General features: G+C 38.2%; 1 protein-coding gene across 1 annotated transcript in view; it reads left to right on the forward strand.

Annotated features, from left to right (window-relative positions):
- The first annotated feature begins 131 nt into the window (after positions 1–131).
- GRK4 (G protein-coupled receptor kinase 4) overlaps positions 132–20554 on the forward strand; it is a 40346-nt gene continuing 19923 nt past the window's right edge. The window contains 10 exon segments of the mRNA XM_032686319.1: positions 132–392; positions 10746–10835; positions 11501–11610; positions 15409–15486; positions 16533–16633; positions 17791–17860; positions 17862–17884; positions 19238–19301; positions 20068–20169; positions 20172–20210. Of these exon segments, the coding sequence (XP_032542210.1) occupies positions 11587–11610; positions 15409–15486; positions 16533–16633; positions 17791–17860; positions 17862–17884; positions 19238–19301; positions 20068–20169; positions 20172–20210 (501 nt within the window). The 5' untranslated portion in view covers positions 132–392; positions 10746–10835; positions 11501–11586.

Consider the following 20554-nt stretch of genomic DNA (forward strand, 5'->3'; position numbering starts at 1 on the left):
GCGTGCGCCGCGCTGTCCTGCTGGGATTTGTAGGTGCCAGGCAGCTGTGAGGGGGCGGTGGCGCAAGAGCGCGGGGCGGTGCAGCCTGGGGCGGGGCGGAGAGCCATGGCCGGGGCGGGCGGGTGCTGCTCGCTCCCCGCCTCCGCCTTCGGGGAGGGGGAGCGCGGTGCCGGGGCGAGCAGCGGGTGATGGGGAAGAGGCGAGCGCGGCGCTGAGGTCCTGTGGGGCCGGATGAGCCGAGGCTTGGCGCCGCGGCGGTGGCGGGGCTGGAGGAGAGGGCGAAGGAGGCTGTAGGGGCGGCCCCCGCTCCGGTTGCCCTGAGGGGAAGGAGCCCCCGACCATGGAGATCGAGAACATCGTGGCCAACACGGTGCTGCTGAAAGCCCGGGAGGGTGAGAGCCGTGGGGAGGAGAAGCGGGAGGGCGAGGCGGGGCGGGCTGGGGGCGCACGGCGGGGGAGGAAAAGGGTCTGAGGTGAGGGGGAAAGTGGCCGCGGGGAGGGGGAAGAGGAAGTGATGGAGGAGGAGAGGGTGGGAGGGAGGAGAGGCTGCGGGCAGGGGGTCCGGGCTGGGCGGGGACCCCTCGGGGGGGGCGGCGGGAACCGTCCCGGTGAGTCCCGGGTAGTGCCCCGAGGCACCTGCCCCGCTCCTCCCGCGGGATCAGCTTGGAGTTACAGCCGTAACTGTGGCTTTGCTTCTGAAAAAAAAAACAACAAACCACCCCTTCCTCCTTCCCCTTGATTCAAATAGTGTTTTTACCGGATGTTTAAGAAGGTCGTTCGTCTGTAGTTCTCGGTTTGTTTATAAATATACGTGCACATGGGTATAAGGACGAAGTGACATAAGACTTCTCTGGGGAAAACCTTGCACTCCATCTTGTTGAAATTCCTGCCTGTGGAAAAACAGAGCTGGTGAATACGACCTGTACTTTGCAATCGAATATTTTGTATTAACTTAATGCAAAAGTATGCTGTTTTCCATTAGATTAGTACTTACAGTTTGACTCCCCAGAACACCTTGAGTTGGAGATTCCTCCCCTCAACTAACAAACATTTGGATAATTAATTTAGTATAACACGTGGTTCCTGTTTAAAAAAAATTCTGAAATAAGATAGTCTTACTGCTTTTTCGTTTATATAACTGTCCATTAAATGGCCACTTTAAAGCCTCCCCAGATTACCACTGTAGTTCGTGCAGAGTGTGTTTTTCAACTATAAAATGTGCCTATTCTTTTTGGATTGGATCTTGCTTTTCTTAATTGGGTAGAGAAGTTCCATTAGGTTAGCTGGAGCTGTTCAAAGTGAGTAAGAACAACAGAATCTGCCTCTGTATGTTTTGCAAGTTCCTCCAACTCTAAATGGGTTTGGCACTTACGCCATATGTGTATCCAGTTAAATTTGCCTTAAGCAGCAGGAGAGGAAAATCAGCTTTTTGACTTTGAAGTGGGGTTTAAAAACCAGAGCAGTGATCACAATTTTGGGCCTTTTCCCAACCTTAGCTAAAGAGACCACCTCAAACTAGAGAACGTGTTTTGGCTGGTTTCACTGACGGTAACATGTCTGTGGTGGTGTTGCCTGAATTTGGAATTTGCATTAAAGTGATCTGAGAAATGAAGGGAAAGTGGAATCTGGCTCAAAACTTTACTGTGCCCAAACCCTCACCACAAAGAGTGGAGTGGTAATCTGGAAAGGCTTTTAAGTGGCTACTTAATGTCAGGTTGCCTCTTTAGTTAAGTTTTCACTATGTTTAAAATAAATTATAGTGGTAGAACTGACCAAACAAGATATTTTAATGAACTAAATGAAAGTCTGACAGCAGCTGATGTGAAGAAGATCAGTTCTATCTGATGTGAGACTTATAAAAGTAGTGGTAATAAACTGTTGCTCTTTTGTACCTTTACTTGGCCTGGGCTTTTTTGTAAGCATGCACAAAAAATGTGATTTCTGGCTTTAAAACTCTAGAACTCCACTGATCAATTGGTATAAGTTTTTTAACCTTTTCATGTCTGAATTCCTGTACATGGGGTACTTCTTATGTCACATTTTCAAAACTCTTGTTGAAATGAAAGTATTTTCTGACTGTTGCATGATCTGTCTGGTCTGGGAGGTCTGGTTTGCTACATCTGTCAGGACCATTCCCTAAAGTCCCTGTCCCAGCTCTGTTCTTATGTGCCAGTAGACTGCAAGGTAATGGAATTTGCAAAGTTAGTATGTGAGATAGATATTGCTGAAATATATTCTTTGCTAAAAGGGCCTCACAGCTGGGACAGAGGAGCAGACTTTCACATTCCTGTTACCTCACTGTATCATGTATGGAAAGGTGGCATAGTATGGAAAAGTGCAGAATTACTGTTTCCCATGGAAGAAAGTGAAATCCTAATCTAGTATAAAATAGCAGCTTTACTTATTTTCATGTATAGGCTTGAGCCACGTCATTAATCATTTTTCTCAGTGTGGATAAGAGAGGGTGTTGACCTGGATAAATATTTCAGTTGTAAAAGTAAATGAAATAACATGTAAACTACTGTGCTCTTATTTTATAGTTTGCAGTGACATGTCGAAAGAAACCAGTGAGGTTTAATTATGGCTTGCATTGGTCAATCTCAGTCTAATTTGAGATTCTTTTCTGATGAAAATGAGAGCAGTAAAAGATTGTACCCTTGAATGCATCTTACAAAGTCTTTTAACCCCAGAGAGGTGTCATTTTCATTTTGCAAATGTAGAAACTGAATTAAAGCTGTTGTGTACCTGTCCAGTTCTGGTGAGAGGCTATGGCAGAGGCTTAATGAGAATTCAGAAATCCTCCATAAATAGCACCAAATCATACCTGAGCACATAACCAGACCTGACAGTCAAAATCGTGATCCCAGATTTGTACTCATAATTTTCCTCTTATTTTAGATACTCTAATACTTCTGGATGTCAATGTATTAGAGATGTGAATATAATTTGGGGTTTACATTTGTAGGTGTGCAGGATCGGCACACCTTGAACATCCAGGTTCATGTTACTGTTTAAATCTGACTTGATATGTAGAGAGTAAATTTGATCTATGTCATTAGAGGGCAAGGAACTAATTAGTGTGCTTGGAATGCATTTTTACTGTTTCTTCTCCTACAGAACAGAAACAAAGTGGTATTGCTCTCTGTTTCTGTGCTACCTTCCACCTTCTCACTAACAATCTTACTGTTAATTTATTTAATTGATATTTTTTATTGTTATTTCTAATTCAATTTACATGATGATAACTTCTCTTTATGGGAGTTTACTAATCTCACTGTTTATGCCATATCCAACCCCAGCTTTCCCTCAGCCTCAAAACTTTAAATTTTGTCCATGAGAGGATGTTTACACCTTTTAATAAACAGATTATTTTAATAGAAACCTCTTTCCATTAAAGACTTATAATATCTCTGTAGCAACTACAACACTTCTTTATGTGAAGAAGGAAAACCAGGAGGGTTCCTTATCTTCTTTAAATGTGACTTGGTAAATGTGACTTGCTCTTATGGATGTCAATGGTGGCTCATAATTCAGGACACTTGAATGTCCCTGCTACTAGAAAATACTGTGATGACACAAAGTACCCTTTGGTACTTCATGGATCAAAGATTTAGGAGTCAGGAGCTGTACTGGGAGTTTTTCTTTCCTTGTCCACTTTTCCAGTTGACCTGCTTCTGCTGAGAGCTAACCTGCCCATGGAGGGATTTGCCTTCAGATGAAAACTGTAGTGCAAAGTGTTCTGGGATTCCCCATCCCAGTTTCCTGGGATAAGTGACCGCCTGTGCCAGTCCAGGTCTTTCCTCTTGTGTACCTTACTTTTGAGGGAAACCTGTATGTGAGAAAGAAAAAGGGAAAACTTCCTCTTAAGGTGAACCCTATGGTGGAACAAGCACAAGTGACTCAGTAGAAAAACAAGAGATTATAAAGCAAACTCAAAGTTGATCTTATGAGCACCGAGGTGCAGGAACTGAGATACAGAAACAGGTAAGTGTTAAGTGATAGTGATGTGTGAACTGAGGTAGCTGGTGTGAAAGCTTGCAATTCCATGTTCTCCTTACTCAGATTTTCACATACAGGGATTTTTATGTGTAAAAGAATAGTGTACAGCAATATGACTTTTAGTTGTTTACAAGAGCAGAGGAATTAACACGTTCATTTTTTCCCAGCAGAAATGTCTTTGAAATTAGTATCTCTTGAAGGACACTGATGAATTTGTCTCATAAATGGAGAGAAAAAAAAAAAAACCCTCGAAGTTCACCAAAAGATATTTGTATTTTATATTCACTTTTCTCTTTATGTTTGTATCTTCTGGGTTTTGTAGTTATTTCTATCACTCTCAGTAAATCCTTTGAGTATATGTAAGCCCCAAACTCATTTCAGCAACCCACATAGTCTGTGATGTTTTGAAGGAAAGAAATTAATCTCTGTATGTTTTAAACTGCTTAGGAGTCTTTCTTTTTTCATTGCCTAAAGTAATAGTCTTTAAAAATACACCCAAAGGGTAGATATGTAGTACCTTTGAAGTCAATGGCAGTTTACTCCAGTTGAGGATCCATGCCAAGAGTACATTTTAAACATACCTGGTCCATTTGCATCCATTTAAAATTCATTTGTACTGCTGTGGCAGGAGCAGTTTGTAAATGGAAATTGGGTCTGCTGTTAGGCATATAATATCCTCTGTGTCCTGATTGATTTTGGCTAAATTAGGGTCATGCCTCAAGCAAATTTTCTTCCAGCTCTTGTTTGTGTTGGTTCTAGGTTGTGGTTGCAGAATGGGTGAGGTAGTTTCCAGCTGGATCCATGAACCAGTCTGGGGTGTGTGGGGTTTTGCGGTGGTTTTTTTCCTATGTTGCTGGGTGTTTTGGGTTTGGGGTTTTCTTCCCAAAATTAGTTGTCAGATGGATCAGTAAGCTCCTGCAGATTTGATAATTGCTAGGTGCAGCCCAAGGATGGATTTAGCAGGAACCCTTCAGTAAGAGAGTGTGATCACAGTGTGGCTTAAGTGAATCCTGCAGGATACTTGTTTCAGCACTGATAATTGTGTTACGAAGCACTCTTCACAGAAAGCAAGCGGTCCACTCAAAGAGTGGGTTTTATCTGTCTGGGCTTAAAGCAATTGGAATAATTCTGCAGGTGAAATACATCCTACTTTTACTTGCAGTATAGGGTAACAATTCAGAATAGTGTTGGTGATGATAGAAGGAAGGTATCCTATAATGTGTGTTTTTGTAACTAGGAAAATAATTCTAAGGAGATTGCTCAGATTGCTGCAATTTGGCTACTGAACTGAACTAAAATCTTTAATTATTTAAGGAGTATGGACAAGGGGGAAACCAAGGCACACTCATACCCAGAAAGTCCATTCACCAACAGTAAATATGAGTTTTAACAGGAGATGCCGAGGCTTTTTGTAGTTGCTTTTAATTGTTGTCAGTTCTTCCCTCGTTTGCCTCCTATGTTCTATTGCACTCCCTTATTGAATTGTGCTTTAAATTGTTGTAAACTCATTGTGGCAGGAAACATGTCTTCCTGTGTTTGTACAGAATTATGCACAATGTCTGCCTTTTTGTCCTTTATTTAATGAGCTGTAAGAAGAATGCATGTGGGCATGTTGGAATCTTAAATAATTACATTTACTAAATAAACACAACATGAGAGGTCTAGTTATTGATACACACTGCTGCTTTGGTTATGTCAAATGTGGCAATTATAGTAGAGGTTTCACGATCCACTTAAAGGAATTTTATTTCTTTAATATCTGTTGTAGTGTTGATGTCCTGTCATGATAAAAAAAAAGCCTTGTTTGTCAATGAGTTGTCTATGAAACCAGAGTTTTCTTACTGGTTTTTTTTCCCTCTAGTAAATCCTGTTCATTAATTTGTTATAGACACTTCAAAATGAAATGTATACACAGATGTTACATTGTTTGATTGCAAGCTTAGATTAACAAGTTCTGGTTCATATGAGTTACATTTACTTAAGTTGCTACAAGACTTCCATTCGGTACCTAATTGCTGGAAGTGCAGGAGCTGTGCAATGTGAATGCACCAGCATTCCTCCATGTGCACATGATCCCTGGAGTTGTGTGGAGAGCCGATGTGAAGAACCAGTTGTTCGAGTGGTTATAGCTGTGGGAACAATAAGGGATTGTGCACATAAACAAGCTGCACAAATATTCCCGTCGAGAGCTGGGCTTGAACTGCTCCCAGTGTCACTGCGCTGACAGGCAGATAAGCAAGAGGACTCCAGCATTACCTTGCTGAAGTCCAACTCTGTGCACTTGAATCCAGGAGTGTGCGCGATATTATCTTATAAAGGCCATAACAGTCTGTAACCTGTAGGTGTCTTGATGTGTTTATTTATTGTACTGCTGCATTTTTTGCTTTGTTACGTTCAAAAGTGCCTTGGCCTTTGAAATGCTGACGAGTTCGGGCCCTACCTTGTGCTGAAAACTGGATTTTCAGCCAGGTGGTCTTGTGAATTTACTGAGAACCAGCCAGATTGGATGTCTCCAATGTCTGGGGGGAAAAAAATCTTTCTCATAGAAAAGAGTTACCCCTCTATTTAACCTAGTTGTTAAGCTGTGACCAGGCTTGTTTTTGAAGGAACAGAGATGCTGGAAAAACACATCTGACCTGCGAGAATGGAGAAGGTTTGAGAAGGTTGCAGTGATCCCTCAAAGCAGTACCATATGAATTGTCTCTAGAGCTGGAAGCACAACACCTTTCTCAAGTGGTGGTGTGTGTGAACTTGTCTCCCAGACTGAGCTCAAGTACTCCATTGTTATGGTCTGATCTGAGGACCTGAGGTAATAGTTCCCGGTATTTTGTGTCTTGAAGGTAGATCTTTCCCAGTAAGGTTTTGCCAATCAAAATTTATTACTTAATGGACAGTGTTTATAAATGTCTGTATAGCACAAGACCACAGGTTTAACAGGACTGTTTTGAATTTTTTTTTTTTTTTTTAGTGAAAGGTTTTAATCCTTATTGTGAGTCGTTAAAGGAAAATGTGGTAAGAAGGAGAAGATTTGAATTCATTATGAGTTTTAAACTTGTTAGGAAACGTGTCTAAAACTGTGTCTGCTGTGGGAAAGACGTATTTTAAGGCACTGTATGTGCCTGTGTTATTTTTCATGCATCTCAGTGTAGGTGATGTTAGAGTTTCTGTATCAATTGTTTTGCATTTTTACATTGAAACCATTGATTTGATTTATACAGCTAAAGGCTGTGTAGGATGTCATCTTGTTGCAGTTCTATGCTTTCAGAGCTTATCTGGGTGTGGTCTAGTATGAATTTCTCAGCTGGTATCTGACAGTCTGGTTTGCGGATTCAGTTTTGCAAGAATGAAGTTGTGGCAATCGTGCAGCCCCGTGCTGTGGAGCTCTCTGCTTCTCAGCCACACACACGGGGCTTGCCCTGCCCAGGCAGGAGAGCTGAGGCACGGAGGTCCCCAAACAGCCACTGAATGTGACCACATATGGTCTGTGTACATTTATTAGCCAAAGACAGTACGATGGCTTCTCACCATTTTCATTCTGACAGAATCCAATTTTCTGTCTCAAGGAAGAATGACTTAGTAATGTTCAGTGAACAATGTGCTCAGTGAAATGAGAGTCAATCTGCAAATCCTGTCTGTAAGAAAGATCACTGTGGCTGTAGGAAGTCCATCTGATGACTTGAAATATATTCTTATTTCTCTACATAGATTGCTTTGTTTTACCACAACAGTTTCTTTTTTTTTTTTTTGCAACTAGTTGTGGTTTTACTGATGAATAAGCCAACCACTTTGCCCTTACATACATTTTCAAATATTCTCTGAAGTTTAAAAAAAAAAGTTGAGAAATAAACATCTAAACATTTTTCCCATACCATGTTATAGTGCAATGACCTAACTGAATTTAGTATGTATCATTTTAAGAAGAGAAAACCTGTAAAGAGGCAGATGTTGAAACTGTAACTCTAAGAATTGGGGAGGAGGAGAAGGTAAGGTTCTCATGTTCCTGCAAATGTAATTGTGGTCTCTCCCCACTCTAATGGTGTGTTGCTGCATCCACCCTTCTCTTGTACAAGATGAGTCGCTTCAAGTTGGACATTGTTCTTAGCCAGCAATTACATCTGAAAGAGGCAAAGTGGTAATTCATCTAAGCCACAGAGGTCAACCATAAAGCTGATTAACCTAATGGCTTTGCTGCTCTGTTGGAAAGTAAGCTGTTGGTCTTCTGGAAGAATTTTATCTTAAGTATTTTAGAATGAGATCCAGAATAGAAGCTCTGAAATCAATATTAAGACACTTTCAAACCACAACTGTTATAATTTGATTTGATTCTTCTTTTAAACTGCTTCAGAAATGGAAAAGGATTTTGCAATTAGGGAGCAATATGACAAACTAATTGGCCTCCTGCCATAACTTTTACCAGAAATGGCTCTTTACGTTACTGGACTTACAGACTTTTACAGTGCACTTGCTGTAAATACAAGAACATTCAGTTCAGAGAAGAGGAGCATGTTGATGTGGTTGATATTCCTAAGCACTCAATTCTTTGTGTCATTAATAAATATATGTAGTCTTTATCAACTTCTATAGGATGATGAATTCAGTTGCATTCTAGCGTGTGGTCTCTTTTTGTAAAATAAAGTTCATAATGGTCACCTCATAAGTAACTGGCCAAATACTTGGGGCAAAAAGGAAAACAAGTCCAGCACTTTCTTGTGTTGTACTTGAAGTATAATGCACCAGTGATCCTCTCTTTTTGGGGAGTTGGGGTGGTTTTGGTGTTTTTCTTTGACTGTGCTTCAGAAGATGCTATACTTGGTGTACATAACAGTTCAGTTTACTTCTTCCAAACAGCACTGTGGTATGAATTTGGGTCAATTGTCATTCTTGGTCAGTACTGATTGTACAGTGTCATGCACAAATTAGTCTTTCTGGGCACTTTCTAACGGAAAAAATATAACTTCTGTGGACCTTCTGTGTATTTTTTGGTTACATGGCTAAAATTAACACTTCTGACCATGCTTTCATGATCACATAATAATCTACACTCAGACCTTGTTATTCAGCGTCTGTGTACAGGCTGTCTATGTCAATATTCCTTGATTTTGTTTGTATTCAGTTCTCTTGGAAAAGCTCTTTGCTTTGTGTGATTTGATTTTCTTCATGCGTATATTGAACTTAAAATCAAAAGTATTTTGTTCAAGTAGTTGGAGTTTGTTTTAATGATGCTGGTAATGACAACTTCATTATTAATTCTAGTACTGCATGAAGCATGGGATGGGAAGTAGATTCCATATGTTTGTATTCTAAAGCATTTTGGAAGGCGAATGACCTGCAAAGTGATATCAGCAAATGAAGTGCAGAAGTTTTCTTTTTAGAGAGTAAGTGTTGTCTGACACCTTACTGCATTAAGTCTGCAATAATGTCTACAAGGCAATGTTTACAGGTTTTTATTCCCTATTTGTTACTTTTCTAGGGATACTAGAGTTGAGAATGTTTTGTTGCAGCAGCACAGTGAGATGTCAGTGTTTCTCTTAGCTGGGATCATGTAAGTTTGGTATGAGCTAAGGTCCACTAAGCTGTGACTGCTCCAACTGAAATGGTGATGAAACTGTTCAAGAAGCTTATGTTTGAGTGAAGGGGGCTTTTTTAAAATACTTATTTTATCATTCTGAAGGTGTAGTCCTTTCTCCCTAATGATTTAATTCTGAAAGAGTTGAGTCCTCTTTGCAGCTTGGTTTCTATTCGGGTTACATGGGGTAACTCCCTTCCTTTCTCTCCCATTGTGGTTAACAGTATGTACTGCTTTGGTGTGCTTAGAAAGTTTCTGGGCAGATTTGCTACTGTTCTGTCACGTGGAAATGCATCTGGCCATATCACTTAGCAAAATCTTCTTTTAAAATATTTTTGCAGCAAAAAATTACTCTTCTGCTGAAATGTTTGCATTTGCAAACATATATACATATATATGTTCCTGTGTTCTAACTCTGCTTTTTTGATAAGTATGTTCTGTAAATGAGCTTACCTTGACGTGAAGAAGCCAATGTGCTAAAAGTCCAATGTAACAGAGAAGAAGTAGCACAGCTATATTTTTTGAGAAACAATAGGAAAAATACTGTAATAGTTTTTTAAAATCCAGTCAATACTAATGCTGTGAAATCTGAAGTGTTGAAAATATCTGAATTCCACAGCAGCTAAGTTCTTCCTGATATCCTTGTATTCTACTATTGTCTAGAATAAATGTGTGTATTTGAGCTATGCCCTCTCATTTATAGAGGGTCTTCTCTTACTGCCCTTGGAAAAAGAAAGAGAATATTTATGTACAACCTGATTATCCAAGAACTTTGTTCTTGGTGTTTTGTTACGCAACTTTAACGTCTTCCATTCTTTACCATGGTTGACAGATAATTCTCAAAATTTTTTTTGTTCTGTCTTTGATGTTTCAGTTTTGTTTGTAACTTTCAGAATACCTAGGTATTTGCCTTGTCTCTGCAGGGATATTCTATATACACAACCAAAATGGGAACTATTTGTCTTGCAAAGACTTCCGCATTTTTTAGTGTTTCATGTAGAAGTTCTTCCATATTAAGTTGTTGTTGGTTTGGATAACCTTGTGGATGGATTTCTTTCTAGATATGAAAGGTAGTCTGACACATCTGTGCAGAATGGAACTAATTTTATGCTGTTAATGTTATGTTTAATTTTATTCTGACATAGCATCATTTTTTACAGTACTCATATTTTTCTTCTAGGCAAACGGAGTGGGCGTAGTAAAAATGGAAAGAGATGCTGAAGTTGCCACCTGTTAGTCACTGTGAAGGTATTAGATCCTCAATTGGTAAGTGTCCTGTGGAATTAATGGTCTGGCTGATTGTTTTTGAGAGGGAAGGGTAACAGTTTGGTGGTGTTAATGGAAAGGATCTGTCTTGCTTCCAGTGCTAATTGGCAAAAAAGCTATTGAACTTTTAATATGATGGAGGATTTATGAGAAAATAAATTTATGAGAAGATAAAAGCTGTATCACAGCTCCTCGTTTGTTAAAGGAAACTGTTCCTAAAGGATAGATTTACAAAACCATGAATTAGAAAAGGCTCATGTTATAAATGAATGATGTGGTTATATATTTCACTCTTTTCCTTAATGTCTTGTAATAATTTTTTAACCTTTTCTGTTATTATCTTGTATTCCCCTCTTTCCAAACAATCTCATTTGCTTTGGTATTGCTATTTCACAATATTGTTGCTTTTCTGCACCCTAACCTAAATGAAACTCAACATATAATTCAATGTGTTTTAGTAAATGTGATAGTCTATGAGAGACAGATGTGACTGAAGAGTGTTTCACTATTCTTTGGGATCATTGCATATTTATGGTATCTTTGCTAAATATGTTAACGTAAAATCTTCCTGTTTCAGTGATGTTTGTTCTGACCTCAAATGGGAATGAGGACTGTGATGTTACAAAAATAAAAATAAATAAAGATCTTTACTTATTGTTTCTTTCCTAGAAGAGACTATAGCAGCTTTGTGACAAGCAGCCTATAGGAAGACTTCTCTTCAGACAGTTCTGTGATTCCAGGCCAGATTTGAAAAGATGCATCGAATTCTGGATGCAGTGGTAAGCACTGAGAAATTGGAGATGGTTACCAATAGGCAATTGCTTATATTTTGTATGTAAACATTTGATTTTTGTGCTGTCTTTGGCTGGAATAGATTAATTGTCTTCAATGTAGCTCATGCTGTGCTATGTTTTGGATTTTTGACCGTAACAGTGTTGATAACTATAATGTTTTAGTTCTTGCTGAACAATAATTTACACAATGTCAAGGCCTTCAGTGTTTCTCATGCTGCCCTAGAAGTGAGTGGGCTGGGAGGTGCACAAGAAGTTGGGAGCGGACACAGCCAGGACAGCTGACTCCAAGGAATATCCCATACATATGGTGCTGTGCTCAGCAATAAAAGCTGGGGAAAGAAAGAGAAGGGGGGAAGTTAGAATTTGGAGTTTGTCACGCCAGCTAGCTGTTAGCATGATGACGAAGCCCTGCTTTCCTGGAAATGGCTAAATGTCCCCCTGCCAGTAGGAAGAAATTAGTTTATGTCTTACTTTGCTTTGCTTGTAATGCAGCTTTGCTTTATCAAATTGTCTTTGATTTTAAGCCACAGGATTTCTCACTTCTGCTCTTCTGATATCAGTGGGGGGAAGTGATGTGAGAGGCTGTGTGGGGCTTAACTGCCTCCTAGGGTTAGCTCACAACAGTTTAGTAGTTTTCTCTACACGTGTCTGTTTCCCTAATGCCGCATCCACGAAAATATAGTGTGATCTACCCTGTGCCAACTGTAAAGCTGTAACTTCTGATGTATGTCAAAAAACTGTCTCTATCACTTTAAGGAAAATGTTTAATATTTACTATATAATCTCTGCCGTCTTGGCATGGTCAGAGCTACAAACATGGGCATGATGGGAAAGAGAGAAGGAATTTCAGGAAGACATGCTGTTTAACTTCTTAAGCCTGAAAGAGTGTCTGTAGGATGATTATGGCTATACTCAGACTTGAAAATCTTATAAACAGAGGCTTGGAAATGTTGCAACTTGCATGGAAGCCCTAGGCTAGACAGCATGTGCTAATTAAAAACAATACAATGGAGATGGAAATTCAGGGAACCATCTATGGAAGGAGAAAAACCAGATTTTCAGAGACCAAGGGAAAAAGTCTTGATACATTTGCATCTTGGTATCTAATGCTGAAGAATGAGGGGAGGAAGGAAGTGTGCCCACAACCATTTTTGTAAAAATCCTCAGACAAAACCCTCTTTGGGAGGGGAAAAGTAATGAGAAAATTAGGCAGGCGTACAACAGCCCTTAAGAGGAGAGAATAATAGCTCAGGGCTTTTTATTCTTTGTCCCTATAGTTAATCCAAGAGCAATGAGATATAGGCTAAACTGAGATTGCTGCCAAAAGAAAAGCTTTTTTTTCTATTCCACCCATTTTTGTTCTTAATTCAGGGTAACAAATGACTAAAGAATGTAGAAATGGGGTAGTGCTGCTGCTTACATGCATCCCCAAAACACCGTATCCAAATGCAAATGCTCTGAAAGAGGGCAAGGTGTAAGGAAAGTACATGGGATTATTGCTGTGCCTCCCGCTTCACTGTATGTGCCCCTCGTGGGAGTATAAACTGAGTCACTAGATCAGCTAAAAAGGAATTTGAGTGTCAAATAAGTACAATTGCTTTATATTTGTCAATGAACCCCTATGGAATTAGGCTTCTCCCCAGATGCATTTCACCATATTTTTGTGACTCTTGGGAGCTGTTCTAGCACCAAATTCCAGAGATCAGTTTTTACACTAACTGAAAAAACTGAATTATTTTGAAATATACAACCTGTAATGTTATGTAGATTACAGCACTTCTTCTGTGAATTAATGAAGACTGTCATAACTAAAATAATTTGATGTAAGGGATGGTTTCGCAATTTACTTTTCTTTTTTTAAAATGTATTGTTTAACTTCCATTTGAAAATCACAGTGAAGAACTATGCTTGGGAATTACTGGATACACGTGCATCCCAAAACACAATATCTGTCTCCCATCTTAATTGATAGGGCTTTCTGACTCTTATATGAAGCATATGATTTCAGCAGTGTGATTATTTCAGGAGTCCAAAATCAAAAGTAGTAAAATACTGTGTTTGTCTACCTGTGCTGATTACTAAGACTGGTAAGCTCCAGCTCTTGAGAACTCTGGAGTCAGCTTGGCTTTACAGAAAGAAGAGTTGTGAAATAATTGAATATAAGTGAAAGAAATTAAAGTGAGGAATTACAGTTATCCAGTCTAGTGACTCATTTCACTAGCTGGGGGTAGGGTTACTTAAGTATGAAAAGGAATGGGTGACAGCTCAAACTTCCCTCTTAAGTTCTGTGAGTAACAGGATTAATTGGAAAGGCCATCTCTCAAACTTCCTTTTAAATTACAGTATCCTCTTAAAACATTATGCCTGACTATTTGTATTGAATTAGTGACCTCTTTCGCATAATTGAAAATGTTAAAGGTGCTAAGTGCACTGCTGAACTTTTCTGATGAACTTTTCTGTCCTGCTCAGGTTGTTTGGTAGTTCCAGAATTCCTTACCATTAGACTTTTTGTAGTGGAATGGAAGTAGCAAAAACAATGGCTTGCAACTCTTAGTGGATTGAGTACTGGGCTGAAGTGGGTGATACCATAATGTCCTCAGCAGAAAAGATGTTGATGACCTTAGTAGTGAGTCAGTGTGGGTTAGTTGTGATTAATGCAGAACTGGAGATCAGGGATTCTGTTATTCCCAGTATTGTGTGTGTGTATGTTTGGGTCTTGAAGTGTCGTTTTTCAGTGTTTCTAGTTTCTTAATAAAGGTAAATAACTTCTGATTAGATCAATCACTTGGAACTTCCTGTGAGGTTCCTAATGGTTGTTGTCTTAATATGCCCAACTGTTTTGTATGATACAGTCCTCCATTCTGGAAGTCTGCCATATATTCTTTGTTCCTAGGTACGTGCATTTACATTCTGAAATGTGAACTAACCTTTGATTGAGTTGGCGCAGCTTATGAACCTAATACAGGTTGCTGTTTGAGATTGCTCTTTTCTAACGCATCTTTCCCCGGATTTTGTGTTGTCTTTGAATGTTGTAACTTCTGATGTTTGCTTCTAGATATCCTTAAAATTATGAGTAGTAAGTAGTCCTTGGAGTTATTCAGTTTTAGTAACTGTGTGACGGTTTGTTGGTTGCGGTTTTTTTTTCCGTAAGTAGCTACCTCTGTTCAGCTGCCAGTTGTTTATCTGCAAATGCACTGTATTGCACTAGGCTGTTTTCTGCATCTCAGTATCAGATATTACTAAGTCAAAAACTGACAAATTTTGTATCTACTCAGTTTTTCAAAGAATGAAGTAGGGTTTGGTTTAGGTCTCACTTATTTCCAGTTAACATAACCTTGTAGAAAGGTGGTTTTTACCAAGACTACAGCTAAGAAGAATAGACGAAGGAAACAAGTACGGTGAAGAAAAAGCTGATAATTGTACTCTTATTGTTTTCCATCTGGATCATTGTGTCCTACAATACTACATAAATACTATTTCATTATAATTGATCTAATTTAACCTCTAGGATGCAGTTTCTATGATTGCATTTAGACTAATTGTTAGGTCTTGTATGTTTTCCAAGGTTAATTCCGTATGCTTTTCTTTTTCCTTAAGACTGTTCTTCATACGTTTCACTATATAGCCTAAAAATCTAACTAGATTTTAAGCAATGAGAGCCTTCAGTTCCTTTTATATTAAGAGTATTGTGTTATTGATGATAAAATTTACCTACCATCATGTAAAAGACTTAAGTGCCAAATAACTCTGAACATAATTTGATTTTCAATTCCATTCCCCTAGGCAGAATATGAGGTATCTTCAGATGAAAAGCGTATAGACTGTGGCCTCAAAGTTTTAGAGACGTACTTCACTAATGGGGTAAATATGTTATATTACAAAATATTTTCCCAAGAGTTTTGAAAAAAATGTCAGATAAATAGATGGAAATGTTTGCATTGTTTTTTAGTAAATTGACTTTCAAACTTCGTTAGTCCTATTTTTATCTTTCTGAGAGGTGTGCTCTAAAATTCTGCTCAATCAACTTGAGCAGAAAACTTGACTGATCTCTGCTTTTAAGACTACTATGACTACTATTTATTCTCCATTTAACACCTAAAGAAAAATTAATAACGAATTAACTCAGAATTTTGTGATCTGAAGATGAGAAATTCTTGGGTTTCTTTCAGACTTTGGTTGCTTTGCTGTATATTTGCAGAATTGCTGCAGGTTTTTGTAAAGTGAAATGCTCTTTTCTTCTGGAGCATTCTGGTTTTTTATTTTCCATGGTGATAATTAATAGCTGATTTTTTGCATTTATTAAGAGTCTCTTTTTTGATATCCAGCTGAAGCTTTTCTGTGGGTATATAATTAGACATTTGCTTTCTATGAATAGATGTTCCTTCTATTTCTCTGGTCATCTTATACAAAAGAAAGTCTTGAAGATGCCTCAAAAGCAGATAAAACCTAATTTGCTACATCTCTGCCGAGAATTTCTTTGGTAGTACCATAAGTCACATGCAGTTTTTTGCAAAACATCCCTCCCCCCCAGATTTCTTTGGTCTGGTTTGAAATAGTTTCCCAACTTGTGTTTATGTTTCTTTCTCCTTTTTTTCATCTTGCCCAGGGAAATAGATGACTTGTTTTTGTGGTGGTAGACTTATGGAAAGAAAAAGAAATTTGACTTATTGCCAAGTTTGTTTTCCCAGATACTGAAGTAGTAAATAGCTGGAATAGCTTTCAATACATTTTTCTGTAATAGGGAATAAATAAAACTTTGCTCAAATATGACTTTCTTGATTTTTCTTGTTAGTCAAACCATTTCTTTTCCTGTATTAAGATTTTATTTCATGTTGAATACAAAACTTTTTCCATTGATTTAGAAAATTGCTGTAATTGTTGCTTTTCTTTCTTTTTATTATGTCAAGTCTGCAGCACACTTGCCAGAAATACCTCAGGAAACAGTAAATGAATGTAAAGCAAGACTGGAAAAGAACCCTTCTAAGGATCTTTTTATGGACTGTACTAGGTAAGTTAAAAATGCCTAGTGCTAAGTTTGAGTATCACGAGAGAAATTCGTGTGTTTCTAAGAAAAATGGAAGATGAAGTTGTTACACCCAGAAGTATTTGGTCTCTGAAATGAGCATAGGTAAGAAATTTGGAACAGATTTATCAGAGAGCTAGGTTTCCTTCAGATGTGATTTAGATGTTTGACTTTTGCTGAGCTTTTTCTTTAATGCTATTTTTGCATAAAATCACACTGGTGTCTGCTACCAGGTATTCTGTTAAGTTAAATAGTGTTTTTCTTATTATATTCTTACCTTTTGAGTGACTTCTTTCCATAATGAAGGTACTCATTGAAATGTGAAGTTGTAAACTGGAACTGAAATCGTTTCTGAAAACAATTTTACACAGTTTAAGGTTCTTGAAAACAGGTTGAACTGAGGCCAACAGTTATGTTCCACTGAGATGACTGACTAGAGGATCTCTTGTGATAGTTAACAGTAAAGAATACAACTTGGTTTTGTTCTGAAGTCGTGGACTAGGATTTCACACCGTAGTAGCAGGGAGGCTTTTCTTGGAGGGATGATACATGTTTACGAGTGTTACATGTCTTTTGAAGCCTTTATGTTTCTCATATTTCTGGTTCTTCAAGGCATGCTTGATCATGTCTGAAGGATTGCTTCATGTTTTGTCACTGCTTGGGTCATCTCCCTGACAACAAAATAAGCATGCTTTATAACAACCTGAGATTAAAAGGTTGAAAGGGATGTGTGAGAAGACCTAGTGAAACATGTCTCAAACGGAGTATCTCATGTAGGTCATCCCCTTTCCTCTCTGTGGTAAATACCTTTATACAGGTTGAATTAATTGTTTCCTCCATCTTGGTGGTTTCATTTAAGGGAATGATAAGGTGCCTGGTGTTCAGGTATGGATATGGCATTTAGTACTTCAATTTCGAATCCTAGAATAAAATTTCATTTACCACTCTCCAAAGAATGTGTGAAACCTTTTAGATACTTTCAGACATCATATTTGTGAGGTCATTCATGCGTAAAATAGCTGCCGAGAGGCTGATATTTGGGTGGGTTTGAATATATGTTGGTAGATTGATAGCATCTCCTGCTTCATTGTTTTTTTTTTCAGAATAAGATGGGTTTTATTTTTCTGTTTATTTCCTGCTAGAATTGTCCATGAATACCTAAGCAAAAGACCTTTTGAAGCTTACCAAGAAAGTGTGTATTTTTCCCGTTTCTTTACAGTGGAAATGGCTGGAAAAGTAAGTTTATTATAATGTTTGCATTATAATTTAGTTTTGCTTTGAGACAAATTCTGCTTGTTATGCTAGAAATGCTGTAAAGCTCTAATGAATGACTCTGCCTGTCTAAGAAATTGTGATCTGGAAGAAAAGATGTAAAGGATGATGTTGATGGGACAGCAAGAGAACCAGTACTCCAATGGAACTATCTGTCTGGTAGTGTTTAAGTGGTAAATTTGTATTGGGTAAATGGAAATTCATTATCATATAAATATATGTTTGGCTGTCAAGTGTGCAATGGAATACCAATATTGCTTGGGAATGCTCCCATCCTTAGTTTCAACCTTGTCTAATTGGTGGTTAATAAGCAGATTAATCTAGTTTTATAATCCACTGGATGCTTGGATAACTAATCAGTTTTTTAGGGCAGTACAGAGACAGATCTAGTACTTACAAGATGGTAAGATTTATATATATTTTAGAATCTAGTTTTGGGCTTTAAATCAATACTAAGTGTCTAGACTCTTTCAGAAGGCTAAGATAGCTACAAAGTGATTCCAGTTCAGCCCTGTGGGTAATGTGATCACATATTCAAACATTAAGGTGCTTGAGCATTATTTTTGTTGTAAATTCCAATACCCAATGTCTTTATTTTACTGAATTGGTAGCAGAAACCAGTAAGAGAACTAGAGAAGTTCTTCAAATTCTCTACTAAATGAACCTCCATGTGTTGTCCTGAGAAAAAACCTGCATTAACAATGAATACTCATTTGAAACAGAATGCAGAAAAACCCACTACCATGGAATAGCCCTGCTCTGACACATTTGGGAGAGTTTTAGCATAGAATGGTTAACAGCTCTACTGCCTCCAGTTACCTGTTCTTCTTCCACTACATCAACACCTTAATAATTCAACTCTTGAACTGCTCTTGCATAGCACAACTCTTTCTTTTTTGAAAAAGCAAGGTAAAATGAGAAGTGGTTTATCTTTTAGATGCTACATTGTAAGCATGGTGTGATTGCAATGCATGTCAGCCTACTGCAGCTAAGGGAGCAGCAGGACATGAGAAATTATCTGTGATGAGAACACATAAGGCTCTAACTGTAAACACAAAGGGCCAAGCTGACCAACTCTTCTTCCTGCTGTTGGGGGTATCTGGTGACCACATGAGGGAGCCCACGTTTCTAAACAGAGCACCCCTTTTCGTTTGAAATTCAGCTTATTACAGTGCTGTCTTCATGAGGCAAAGGCAACATTTGTTCAGAATATGTCATAGAACAGAAAGGAGAAAATCAAGACAGACCTCGGGATGGGGAGGGGATTACTGGCGTTTGTGATTTCTGTTGCAGTAATTGTTTCTTTCTGTTAATCAGGCAACCAGTAACCAAACACACGTTTAGGCATTACCGAGTCCTAGGCAAAGGTGGATTTGGAGAGGTGAGTATAGAAGTATCTTTCTGTGAGGCAGTTCCTAAGAAAAAAAGAAAGGTTAATACAGAGGAGAGGCTGTTTAAGTCTTGTCTCCATCAATCTACATTTGACACGTCACCTGGCAAACTGTTGTCAGTCTGAACTGTTTTCTTTTAATGTGTTAGTTTCAGAATTGTGGGTTGTGCACAAAGTTGGAGAAAACTTCCACTGACTGACAACAGTTGCTTCTATTTAGAAATTTCATTTGGCAGTGAAAATTTAGTTTGTATTTAATAATTATATAGAATATTTATGAACCTAAAATAAAATCTATAGATTTTATTAATTCTATTTATAATTAATGGAACTTTTTCCTCCCCTGTGTATTTTAACCAGAACCCTATATTGAAGGGGAAGTAGGGTTACTAAATTACCATAATCTTTCACCTGTTTGATTATGATGTGGATATTTGTCCTCTGTCCTGCTTGTCTAGACACACACTGTTATCACAGTCAGTTGTTTCACTAACACAAGATCCACAGTTTTCCTGAATTATTCAACCCCAACAGAAATGGGTTTGCCTCTGTATAATCACTTCTTCTATTCTGTTCCAACATTTGTGACCCTTTAAAGTTGTTTCATGAGTGAAAGCTCTGTATTGATGCTTACAGATCATCATTTTCTGAGAACTTGAAAGAGTTTGAAAAGAAAATGAAATTATTTAAAAATTCTTTAAAATAAAAACTCTAAATAAGTCCCTAGCATCTCTGACACACCATCCTTCTTTTTCAGGTGTGTGCCTGTCAAGTACGGGCAACAGGAAAAATGTATGCTTGTAAAAAGCTAGAAAAAAAGAGAATAAAGAAGAGGAAAGGAGAATCAATGGCCTCTAAATGAAAAAAGAATTTCTAGAAAAAGTGAATAGTAGGTTTGTAGTAAGTATCTACTTCTGATCTTATTTTCAGAAATGTGTCTCTATTTATTTTCGTTCAGTTTCTTCCAGGACCTTATGGGCACAAGACTCATTTTTTAATGATTTAGAGATCGCATGACTGTGAGAAAAATCTTGATACAATAATAAGTATGTTTTATGTGTTATTGTGGGTAGTTCTGTTCAGAGGACTTTTTTTATCTAATATTGAATTGGTTTCAGTCTGCCTGCTTTTTTTCTCACTTACAGCCAGAACATTTAGTGTATTTCAGCATGCTGATGCCACCGAAAACTTTGTCCTCTGTTTAATAGTGAGTTTCTATATCCTTGGGTATTTTTGTAGCGTTT

Source organism: Chiroxiphia lanceolata, chromosome 4 (genome assembly GCF_009829145.1).
Source record: "Chiroxiphia lanceolata isolate bChiLan1 chromosome 4, bChiLan1.pri, whole genome shotgun sequence".
Lineage (NCBI taxonomy): Eukaryota > Metazoa > Chordata > Aves > Passeriformes > Pipridae > Chiroxiphia > Chiroxiphia lanceolata.